At 38.3% G+C, this 12,991-nt stretch overlaps 1 protein-coding gene and 1 long non-coding RNA gene across 2 annotated transcripts; both read left to right on the forward strand.

Annotated features, from left to right (window-relative positions):
• Positions 1-447: 447 nt before the first annotated feature.
• Positions 448-1,850, forward strand: LOC146512468 (uncharacterized). The gene is made up of 3 exons (XM_085169757.1): positions 448-586; positions 776-1,149; positions 1,674-1,850. Exons 1-3 carry the CDS (start codon positions 448-450, stop codon positions 1,848-1,850), a joined length of 690 nt encoding a protein of 229 aa, XP_085025883.1.
• Positions 1,851-9,109: 7,259 nt separating this feature from the next.
• On the forward strand, positions 9,110-11,538 carry LOC146512469 (uncharacterized). The gene is made up of 3 exons (XR_014875640.1): positions 9,110-9,237; positions 9,381-9,892; positions 10,520-11,538. It is a non-coding gene; the product is annotated as an uncharacterized LOC146512469 (long non-coding RNA).
• The last annotated feature ends 1,453 nt before the right edge of the window (positions 11,539-12,991 follow it).

The following is a 12,991-nucleotide window of genomic DNA, read 5'->3' on the forward strand; positions in this document are numbered from 1 at the left end:
TCTCACAGCTGCAGACAGATGATGAGCTATAAATTCCTCATTATGCAAAGTACAGCAGCTGTTAATACACGCACCTCAGTAATGTTTAGACAACTATAAGTCCTATGTTGGCTCCTTTATTGGCACTTAGAGCTGAAACTTTAGGAACCTTTTCAAAGAGTAAAACAAACCAGGCATAAATTTTCTGCTTCCTGTCTTTTTTCTTTTTCTTGCTTTCAATAGAAAATGTATTTGCTGAATTAAGTGACTTTATCCTTACTCTAACCTTTCACTGTAATTCTATGCAGCCAGAAACTGCTGGTAAAAAAACCCCAATTTCTAAGCCTAAATAAAAATTAAATTCTTCTATAAATTAATTCTATGTCTTGTTTCTGGACTTTCACCATCAGCCCACAGCTCTACGTTTCATTGGTGCTTTGCACTGCACACGAGAGAGAGAATCCAACAATGTGCGACCTGGAGAACACTTTCAGAGAGAAAACTGTGGACAAGCCGGTACAGATTAATGAGAAAGATGCTGTGGATGTTACAATGGAAAAACTGAGGAGCATTAAACACCACAACCTCACAGTAAACTTCACTGAAGGTAAAATGTTGTTGTACAGCGGGTTTGTCTGTGTGCAAGGCACAATCTGTATCTGTACATCATGCAAACATTTAAATCTTCATTGATCTGCAATGATTTGTTTGTTACTAAGCAGTTAATGTGATTAAATGAACCATACCATTTCTATTTCTTTACCCTTTATTAACGTACTTTTTAAATTTGCACCAGATTGGCCTCAAGTGCTGAGTCACAAAGATCCAAATGATGAAGTTCTAGATTTTAAAGTTCGAGAACGTGAAGATTCAGGCTTTGAAGATCAAGTCGATGAAGAACCTTTTGAAGTCACAAAGAGAGATGATGAGTCCGACAGTGGTTTAAGCTGTCCAATTTGTTCACATGTTTGCACTGAGCCTGCGGTGCTGCAATGTGGCCACAGCTTCTGTAACGGCTGTGTGCAAGAATGTGAGAAGTGGAAAAAGTATTTTAAATGTTCACTCTGTAACCAAGTCAACAACAACCCAGAGCCTCCTGTTAATGTTTCCATGATGAGTTTGAGTGAAAGTGACAGAGTTGATCCATCAGGAGGACAAAGAAATGTGCAGGTGAGTGTGCTTCATTCTTTACTGTTGATCCAGAATGTTTCATACTCCCATATAAAACCATATAGCTTCATCTTAATAGGGTTATTAGGCACTTTGACTCAATCATTGATGATCTGCGATAACTAGTCAACGTCATCTTTATTCAGCTACTTATAAAATTAGCAGTTGATTCTATGGAGCTCATTTTCAGCTCTAAAGTTTTACTCTGGGATTCCAGAGAAAAGCTTGTTTTCCATCATTCACTGACTTTCCTTGTGCTTCTCAGTGTTTGCTTTCTTGAAGTTATCCATTATCCATTAGGGACATGATGGATGATTATAGTAACCATAAACTTTTTCCACACAGTAACTGTGTTAAGAATAAAAGTGAGAACCCCAGAACGCAAGGTTAAATGTGTAACACCTCCAGTCCAGGATTAGAGAATATGATTAGCAACATAAAACACAATAATCTTTAATCCAGAGAAGATTTCCTGTTTCTTACTCACCATCAGTGTTTTTCTGTTCTGCTCTTTTAATCTGCAGCCCCTGAAGTTGTCGACTCCTTCATCTCCAGAGCTTCCACTGTCTGAAGATCTGACTGAGGAGACTTCAGTGTTTGGCAAACATAAAGAAAATGTTCCCCATGTGCTCATCATTAAATGTGTTGAAACATTAGTTGTAACGACTGTTGTCACGTTTGGTGAAGCCGATGAAGACTAAAACCTTTTCAAGTTCATTTAACTACAACATAATAACCTTGATGAGATATGAGGGTTAAATGAGCCTGTGCTCCTTCATGACCCTCACAAACATTTATTCATTCGCTATCTTCCATGAGAAAGTAACACTTTTCAGTGCTTTGGCAGGTCTTTTCTTTTCTGTCTATTTGTGTTTGGACAGATTTTGCTAAGCCAAAAGTGCCACAGATCTGCAGGCTGGTGTTAACTCATCAAAAGGTTATTATTTTTTTCTTTTGTTTTTTCTAAAATGTGTCCCTTGGTATATCCTGTTATGTGCAGCTGTTTCACTGTTGACTTAACAATGAGTTGTATTAACTTTTTTTCATCCATCATTAATCCTTAAGAAGAAAAACAACACTGTGCCTGTTAAACATTCTCTCATGTTAGAAATGAGGTGATTCATTTATGATTTTTTTATGGCCTGTTTTTCAACATGTCATTCCCTGATTCATGGCACAGTTCCTGCCTGTCTGAAAGCCTCAACCATCATTCCCATCCACAAAAAGCCCATGGAGGACACCATCACCATGACCATTCACAAAGCTCTGAGCCATCTGGAGAACAGAAAGAGCTACGTGAGGATGCTCTTTATGGACTACAGCTCAGCGTTCAACACGATAATCCCAAACATCCTCACCACCAAACTGGACTGTCTCCAAATTCCCCCACTGCCTGTATCTGGATCAAAGAATTCCTCACAAACTGGCTGAGGAGTGCAGAAATTCTATTGCTCCTCAGTGGAGAGCGTGCTCTCCTAGTGCCTCATTGTTTGGTACACAGGGGCCACTACAGAGACCTGGAAGGCTGTGCAGAGGGTAATTAACACCAACCAAAAAAAAAAAAAAAAAAAATCATTGGCTGGCATTGCCAGATCCCCCTGTCTCATTAAAAACAATGCCTTCACAGGTGACCCCGCCCACCACCCGTTTGACCCGCTGCCCTCTGGTCAGCGCCTCAGGTCAATCAGGTCCAATCTGAGCCATGGTCTAAGTAGCCTCCATCACTCAGGCCACTCACATAACGACTCTTTTCGGACCAAGTCCATTGCACTTCTTCCAAACACTTTGTTCTCCAGCATGTGCCTTTCTCTTATTTTTGCATATATTTCTCTCCATTGTACATATTTCTCCTGTTTGTTACTATTACTATCCTGTTGTCTACTATTTGTATTTTATTCTGACGTATTTGGTGTGGAGCACCCACAATTAATTATATATGTATGATGACAATAAAGGGCTATTCTATTCTATTCTATTCTATTCTATGTATTCATAGATTTTATTAAATTTAAAATTCTTTTGACAATGTAGTAGTTTTTGTTACATGCAATACAATTGACAAAGCACAACTTGGACTTTGCTTCCATATTGTGTTCAACAAGCACAGCTGCAGTGTGCAAGTCTGAGAGTGTGAAACCAAACTGTGAACAAATATGTTTTTGTAAATGTCTAATGCCACACTAATGCTTTTATATGTAATATTTTATATTGGTTGATTTAATTTCTGTCTTTCTGTTGGGAAGAATGAGTTGATTGTTTTTATGTTTTTGTCTGAAATTACATTAAATAAAATGTAAAAGCAAAAATTAAGACTGGATATTTGTAGGAAATTAGAACAATTCTGATCTAACAAAGATACAAGTGATGATTGTTTGAAAGCAGCAGACGTGTATGATCAAAATCCTAAAAAAATGCTTTTTTAAATCCAACAAATTTGCACCTTAGCCTCCCCCCAACATGGCTGCACCTGGTGAACAACAGTGGAGACACTACTCACAAAAGCAGGCAGAGGTTCACTTCTGTCCTGCTGTTGATCACACGTGTTGTCTTCTGCTGTCGCCATTCCCACTGTCAGAACTGGGTCAGATGTCCCGTCCTTTGCACATGCTGGCTCGCAAACTGATCATGTGGAGCAGCATCAATCTCTTGTCATTGACAACTTACTCATATTCCAGGAGCTCTGAACTTGGGAACAGACTTACTGTCCAGGGGGAGCCAGCAGTACGGGGACTGGCCTGCACCCACAGGTGGTGAGAGAGAGAGGGCTAACAATGATATTGATTGCCCCAAGGTGGACAAGGTCCCACGGAGATTATGCCCCTTTTGTGGAGCGAACCTTGGCCTCTCCCTCAATGACGAGACCTAGCCTCACAAGCCGGGGGGAGATTTAACACCCTCACTCCGCACGCCTCGCCCTGTGGCCTTGGCCTGTGAGCGGTTGAATCTGAGTACGGCGGTACTCCCCCAGGGGGTTATAGCGTGGGTGCATGTGTTGCCAGAGTAAATGACAAAAGGTAACACTTCCTCGTAAACATTAACTCTACACAATAACAACATTACCTTATTAATAGAAGTACAGCCAGTGAAGCAACGCTATGAGTTGCTTTACTGTAACAATGTAGCTACTCTCGCACTGGCAGTAGTAACAAAGTATCAGCATGCAGGCAACAAGTTTCATGAACGCACACAAAGCAGCATCAGTCCAATTCTGCGTGAAAGTCCAACAAACTTGTTTGCAGCTGCGCCCGTATCCGACTACGCTCTCAATCGCCACAGCAAGAGGACGGTGAGCTCCTCCCATGCAGCTAAGGCGTGGGCTGAGAGGAGGGCTCTTTAACAACACCTAAACAGAAGAATTTGTACAATCAGGGGTTAAAGTGGGATTTGTCAAGTGGGGGAACCTGAAGATCATTTGTAGGGGAAAAGAATCACAACTCACAATAATTTCTTCAGAGTCAGTAGGTTTTCTTTGTGTCCTGCCTGACCTGCACAACTGAAGTGGGTGTGACCTGCTACTGAATTCAACAAGACATCAGCATATGTTTCACAGCTATCTTGACTTATTTCCATTTCCAACACCAACAGTACACTGTATGGACTATATATACTTTAGTTTACTAGACCTATACTGTTGGTAAAAGGTGAAATTCAGTGAATCAATCTAAGCATCATCAGCTTGAATGCAAAATAATCTCTGCTGTAACCGAACACCGAGCACCACAGCTACTGTACACCAGTCCAACACAGACCTTTACTCTAAATCCATCACAGTACAGCAAACTACCTGTTTGTCCTGCAGAAAACTACAGAGTATTTTCATGCACCATTTGAACAACATAAAATTAGTATAGTTTGCTTTGCAGGATACATAAAATACATAATTCATCATATACAGATACAAGATGTGATAAAAATGATGGATGTGTAAGCTTAATGTTGCCATGAGCAGTTCTTCCCTTTAAATATATCTTCCTTTCCTGTCCTGTTTTACTTAAATCTTTCTCGAGCTTTGAGTGAAGTTTGCTCTCATACTATCTCTCTCCCTGGAAAATACAGCAGCTGGACCTTTAGCTAGCAACACACTGTGTGACAAAACTGCACACAAACAGTTTGTGTGTTTGCTGATGTCTGTTGACCTGATATAAGAGTTGCATTTGAAATGACCTGCCACTTAAAAAAAATGTTACTCCCTGTATGATTGCTCCTCTTCAGAAGCGCTAGCTAGATGCTCTAGTATCAGGACACCTGCACTCGTTCTATCAAGCTATCAAGCATTAACTAACATGCTGTAGTTTTGTAAATGTACAACTATTAGTGTTAAAAATCATTTATATTATACAGATTTTTGTATTTCGTGTGTGCTTTGGTATCATATTAATGTAAAAGATGTCAGTGATTAGAAATGTGAGTAAGAAGCTCAGGTGAATTAAGAAACACTTTCTGTCTGCATCTTATACCCAGAAAAAATAGTCCACTTCCACTGAACAGAGAGAATAGTTCCTGATTATAGTAACTGGTGTGTTTAGTTCATTGGACTGTAGATGGTGACGAAAAATGTCATGACAAGGTTGGAATTTTTGGTATTGTTCATGTTTCATTTATGATTTTAAGGAAATATCTAAGATAGTCTATTGCACATTGTTCTATGTAATGCAAGTCTAGAACAAAGACTATTTAATGCTTAAATAACCTGTTTTCTAATTACAGCGCCACAGATTATAATTTCTGATTAATCAAGAAGAAACATATTGTTATCCTCTCTGGTTTCCAAATACTCTAATATGAATCTGATTATTCTTTCTGCACATAAACAAAATAAAATCACAGGAAACTGTGGAAAAGAAAAAAATAACCAGCATCAGTGTCCGAAGATACCCTCATGATTTGTCTCAGCTCAGACTGGTCATATGAACTTCAGATAAATGTTCAGTATTTTGTCCCCATCTGGTTCCCTATCCTGTGTGTGTGTGGGAGGTGTTTCCTGAGAGTCACCCACAGTGATGCTCTATATAAGAAATGAAGCAAAATTAGCCTATTTTTGTTTTAAAACTTCAAAACAGCAGACGTAGATCTTCTGCTGGTGAAAAGTTATGTTGGGGAATATCTGCTCTCTTTTATTTGTCCTCCATCATTATTTAATGCAGGAAACAGCCCCTCCAGCTGTTAACACATAGTTTGGCTATCAAGCATTAACTAACATCACCATGTAGTTTTGTGAATTTGTTTGACAGCTTATTGCGTGCCATGATGTGCACTTTGCTGAAGATAGCCAGTTGTGGATTATTATTAGTTATCGGATTAATATAAAAAACTGTCAGTATGAAGCTCAGGTCAATAATGGTCGCTTTTAGTCGGCAACATATACCCAGAAAAACATCCCATTTCAACCGAATAGACATGTAAGTTTGTGCGTCATGACTGGTATGATTGGTTCATTGGAATAGACTGTGACAATGACTGCAACAGGAAATTTTACAAAGAAAACATTTCACTCTAAGGTTTGAAACAGTGGTGTGTGTGACATGTGATGTTGCAAAATTTGGATCCAATCCCAAGTAAATACACGGCCATTGTTGCTGATAGCAAGTGCTGATAAAGATGCTTTTAACTTACAAAGGCATCTTATGTATGATTAGCAGGGGATGTCTGAATATAGTCTACAGGTAATCAATTATGATGACGATTAACATTATTTTCATCACTATGTGAGCTAGATGGATATTTCTGTGGGGTCTGGGTCTATCTGAAGGATTTTTTTCCTCCTCCGTCAGTATCTTTTACCAAAAAAATTCTCTTTTTCAAAGCTTTTCAAGTTATTATACAAGTTGCTTTTGTTGCCAAAGTATCAAATTTCCTTCCTACATGCCTACATCTTAGCAAGGTTATTATTTGCAGCCATGAAATACCTCCCCTCTGGCTTTTTCTCATTCACTGTATGCAGCCACAGCTGAGTCATGTGACAACAACACAAACCACAGGAGAGCAGGGAGGAGGAAGAGGAGCAAAGAGTGCACCGATCTGTTTACTGTTTGCGTAAACAGTCCATTACTGGCACTGCAGACTTTGACAGTCACATTCAAGAGATATCTGATCGCAGTGCAACACTTCTGTCCCTTTGCTGACCCACTTATCGTAAATGTGAACAAGTTTTAAGGAACAAGGAACAAGGTTTGCTTGGTAGGGCTTTGATACGCACAACCATAGTTATGTTTCTAATGTGACCATATTAGTGACGTTCACTGTTACTGTGACCATTCAGCTGAATCCACACAAGCAAAGCATTTAACACAATGAAGCCTACAGTTTTGCTTTTTGTATTTTAGGCTTCATTTTAGGCTCATTTATTTATATTTTGCTTCCAAGGAGCCAGAGTTTCTTGTCATTTTTCACCTGTATCTTTCCTGAAGGTCTTTCAAAGATTTTCTTTGGACTTTGGCTGATTTTCCACAAGTTTCCCTTCCAGTCATTGAATCTGATCCTTTTCTAGGAATTTTTTTTGTTTGCTTGTTGTACCATGTAGCACTGACCTATAAATGATTTAATCATAAAAAGGCACCTAACTAGCAATTAGCCAATGTTGTGTCACCACACAACAGATAACTTAGCAAAGAATCCATTTATGTTTAGCAGCCTGTTGCAAAAATGACTAATTTGTTCCAATTTTCTAGCCAAATGGATGAAACATGGCAAAAACAACAGTTTGACAGACATAAAATGCTTTTTATTAATCCAGTGTCTACATCAATCTGTAAAACATCTGGAGACTGTCATGATTTGGGACTGGATTTCAGGAGGTGGTGTTGTGTATCTTGTCAAAATTGATGGAATTATGAACACAGAAAAGATTTTGATGTGAAAATACGTAAATGGAGTCAAGGACATAAAAGCTGGGGTTGAGGGGCAAGGCTCTACACCAGGATGGCAGTTGTCCCCCCCTTGCCCACCTGTAGATCCGCCCCTGGCTTTGACTTCTTGTCACTTTATGTCCATTGCTGGGGTGTTCTTCTTTTCTTTTAGCTGCAGGTAAATGACGAGCTATAAATTTCCCATTATTTCAAACAAAGCTGCTGTGAAGAAATGCACCTCAGTGATGGTTCAAAAATGAAAAGCATAATCTGAACACTCGATCCCCACTGTGGGGCCATGTTTTATGGCATTCACAGGATCTCAGCTCATTTGAACACCCATGGGAAGTTTTGAGCCCCGTGGGCCGACTTTCTGCTTTTTTTGTTGTTGAGAGTTTGTTGTAGATTATTATTAGCTGTTCTATTAATTAATAGAAAATATATCACATGTTCAGAGCTGTCAGTAAGAAGATTAAGTCAGTCCGCACCGGATACACAGAAAAACAGTCCACTTCTAGCGAACAGACAGTTATTTTCTGGCTTGTATAGGAACTGGTATGTCTTGTTAACGGGAATCCCCGAGCCTAGATGGTGATGACAAATGTTGACCAGGAAGAACTTTTACACAGAAACATGTGTTCTTAAGTCATTTGCACAGATGTTTTTCAGCCCTGCAAAATAAATACTTCCTTGTTCCCCAGAACTTGCTGACATTACTTTGTTTTCACGCAGGTGTACTTGTGAGGATTGAAATGATATTTCTCTGACTCCACAGACATAGTGATGTCAGTACATGGCATGAATTGTATAACCACTACTTAACCAAATACCCTTGACTGGACTGTAAATCTGGAAATAATATTACATTTGCCTCTGTTATTTTCAGAAATAGCTTGTTTGACAGATTGCTGCGTGCCACGATGTTTTCTTTGTTGAAGAGAGTTGTTTATTATTATTAGTTGTCATATTAATATAAATGATGTCAAATAAGTCATACTTAATACAACTCCACCTTCAGTCTTCCCCAGAAAAAACAGCACATTTCCCGCAAGTTGACAGGTTATTTTCTCAGTCTACTTTAACCAATCACATTCAAGAGAAAATGCATTACCATACTGGAGCCCCGCCCCCATTCCAAATAAAGGATCTAAGGTGAGCAAGTTGTTGGTTATTTGAAGAGTGAAAGAGCAGCTCTACACAGGAAAATAGCAGGAGCTACTTGGACTTAGCCTGAAAGACAAAGGTGAGCATCCAATTAATGAGATTGTTCAATTTTTAAATCGATTTTAAATTAAAATGTAAAGATGTTACCGTTTTTATTAATTTATGTTTCAAGTTCTTTCATAAATTAATTCTAAAGTCTTGTTTCTGGTCTTTCACCATCAGCCCACAGCTCTACGTTTCATTGGCACTTTGCACAGCATACGAGAGAGAATCCAACAATGTGCGACCTGGAGAACACTTTGGACAAGCTGGTACAGATTAATGAGAAAGATGCTGTGAAAGCTACAATACAAGATTGGGCTCAAGTGCTGAGTCACAAAGATCCAAATGATGAATTCGAAGATTCAGACTTTGAAGATCAAGTCGATGAAGAGCCTTTTGATGTCACAAAGACAGATGAAGAGTCCAACAGTGGTTTAAGCTGGAGTGATGAAGCGTTCATTGAGGCTTGCTGTCCAATTTGTTCAGATGTTTGCACTGAGCCTGGGGTGCTGCAGTGTGGCCACAGCTTCTGCAACAGCTGTGTGCAAGAATGTGAGAAGTGGAAAAAGTCTTTTAAATGTTCACTCTGTAACAAAGTCAACAACAACCCAGAGCCTCCAGTTAATGTTTCCATGATGAGTTTGAGTGAAAGTGACAGAGTTGATCCATCAGGAGGACAAAGAAATGTGCAGGTGAGTGTGCTTCATTCTTTATAAGCTTCATACACCCATATATCAACCATGTAGCTTCATTTTAATAGGTTCATTAGGCACTTTGACTCAATCATGGATGATCTGCGATAATTAGTCAACATCATCTTTATTCAGCTACTTTTACAACCGCACAGAGTGCTCAGAAAGTTAGCAGTTAGTCTTAAGTTAGCACAGCACATTTAAGTGCCTGAATGATCAGGACACATCAGTCCTAAGAGAGGAGATGAAGGATAAACAGTCCAGCAGGTTTGATTACAGGAAATAACCTAACTTTCCAAAACTCACCCCAACAAACCGACCTAACCCAAACAACTCACTAGTCAGGCTGATGTAACTAAACCTCCAGTGAAGGAAATGATTCTTTGGAGTGTTTGCTTTCTTGAAGTTATCCATTATCCATTAGGGACATAATGGATGATTATAGTAACCATGAACTAAGAATAAAAAGTGGGAACCCCAGAACGCAAGGATAAATCTGTAACACCTCCAGTCCAGGATTAGAGAAGATGATTAGCAACATAAAACACAATAATCTTTAATCCAGAGAAGATTTCCTGTTTCTTACTCACCATCAGTGTTTTTCTGTTCTGCTCTTTTAATCTGCAGCCCTTGAAGTTGTCGACTCCTTCATCTCCAGAGCTTCCACTGTCTGAAGATCTGACTGAGGAGACTTCAGTGTTTGGCAAACATAAAGAAAATGTTCCCCATGTGCTCATCATTAAATATGTTGAAACGTTAGTTGTAACGACTGTTGTCACATTTGGTGAAGCCGATGAAGACTGAAACCTTTTCAGTTAACTTCAACATAATAACCTTGATGAGATACGAGGGTTAAAGGAGCCTGTGCTCCTTCATGACCCTCTCAAACATTCCTCCTTATGAACATAACTCCTCATATGGTTTCTCATCATGTAGTGCATTAACAGGCTGGTGTTAACTCATCACGAGCTGGTCTTTTTATGAAATGGTTTATCCTGTTGCCTTTAACAGTATATTTTGAGGTTTTTTTTTAATTCCTCCTTCTTTCAGATGAAAAGTAGCACAGTTTATGTTAAATATTCTCTCGTGTCTTTCCTGTTAGTCTTATTTATTTGTAGATCTTACATCATTTAAAGTTATTTTGGCAGTATCGTGTGTTTTGTATGCTGTAAAAGTGACAAAGCACAACTTGGACTTTGCTTCCATCTTGTGTTCAACAAGCACAGCTACAGTGTGTAGGTCTGAGAGTGTGAAACCAAACTGTGAACAAATATGTTTTTAACGTCTTTTCAGTGACTGATCCCACGCTAATGCTTTTATATGCAATATTCTATTTTGGTAGAATCAATTTCTGTCTTCTATCGGGAAGGATGATTTGATTATCTTTTATGTTTTTGTCTGAAGTTGCATTAAATAAAATGTAAAAGCAAAAATTAAGACTGGATATTTTTAAGAAAGCAGAACCATTCTGATCTAAACCCAGACGTTCACTCAGAAGCTTTACTCTTATCTCACTTTTTCGAGATAAATGATGCTGATGATGACTAATAATATTATGGTGATCCTGTAGACAAGGAAAATTATGTTACTCAGGTCTAATACAAATCCATGAATCACAGGTTTCAGTAAAAGTTATATAATTTGATGCTAGCTGTTCATGCTGTTGGTAAACTGATGTACGTAATCACACTAAAAAATGTTTTCTAATCTAAATAAATAGATAGATATAGAAATGCTGGTAAACCCACAGCTGTAACAGAATCCGTTTCTTATCACAGTTTCAAGAACAGATTTATACAGGCTCTCTACATGACATCATGATATTAATTTATCAAAGTGCATTTGAGATCACAATAGCTCAGTTTCCATTATCTACTATATATTATATATATTCCATTTCCTTGAACAATTGAAAAATCCAAACATGAAATCATACTTTTTCTTTCAGGGTTCTAGTATGTGGCCTGCATGAAACACCATGATAAGAACACGTCTACAGTCTATCTTCTGGACATTGTCACACTGTTAAAGGGTCTAATTTAATTGCATTTTTACACTCTGCATTGTGCATCTCTTTTCGGACTTCCTTATTCATTTTTCTTCCTTCCTTTCCTTGACCATATGACATTTCCATCAAGGAAATGTGGTTGCAAAAAGAAGACAGGAGGTAACTTTTTGGACAACTCAGCAGCAACCTGGAAATTTTCTAAATGAACAGAAAGGTCTAAAAAACAGATCGTATTAAGTCTCCATCTCACTGTATATAAAATAATCTAAGATTTTAAAAAAAGTGTTTATTTTTCATATATAAACAGTACAGAACTGAATCAGTTTGATCAAAGATGATCTTGTACACGTTTTAAGACCAATAGTACACAACTTGGACTTTGCTTCCATCTTGTGCTCTACAGAGAAAGCTGCAGCGTGAAGGAGGAGTGTAAAAACTACTTTGACTAAATGCAGCTAGTTACTTCACAGCATCAGTGATTATACCACACTAATGAAACACACAAGATTTTAGAGTTATTTGGGCAGTCGGAGGCGCTGCCAATATGATTTTCACACTTTGAAATCTTAGGCCATGTCTGAACATGAATATCTCAGCAATTATTAAAGATGAAACATTCATGTTCCTTTCTTACGATAAAAATTGAATTTGAATCTGTAATTTAGGACACAAGAAAAAAAATCTCCACGACTTGGCTATTTAAAAGTATGAAAAGAAATTCAGGCAGTACTGTAAAGTCCCATATTTGAGCATACACTGACAGAAATCTTGACATTGGAAAAGACTAGTGAGAATTTCTGAACCTCACATAGCAAAACAACAACAACAAGAACAAAAAAAACCCCTTTCATAAAACTTTCATAGTAGTTTGATCAAATAGGATAAGTTGTACTACAAACACAAACATATCAATAGATAGTCTTCATAATTCAGTTAAGCATCATCAGCCATGAAATACCTCCCCTGATGACCTTTAGCTACGAACACACGCTGTGACAAATGGCACTCAAATAGGTTGTGTGTTTGCTGATGCTTGTTGAGCTGATAGAAATATTGCATTTCACAGTTCAACACTTTTTGGCACAACACTG

Source organism: Neolamprologus multifasciatus, chromosome 8, assembly GCF_963576455.1.
Source record: "Neolamprologus multifasciatus chromosome 8, fNeoMul1.2, whole genome shotgun sequence".
Taxonomy (NCBI): domain Eukaryota; kingdom Metazoa; phylum Chordata; class Actinopteri; order Cichliformes; family Cichlidae; genus Neolamprologus; species Neolamprologus multifasciatus.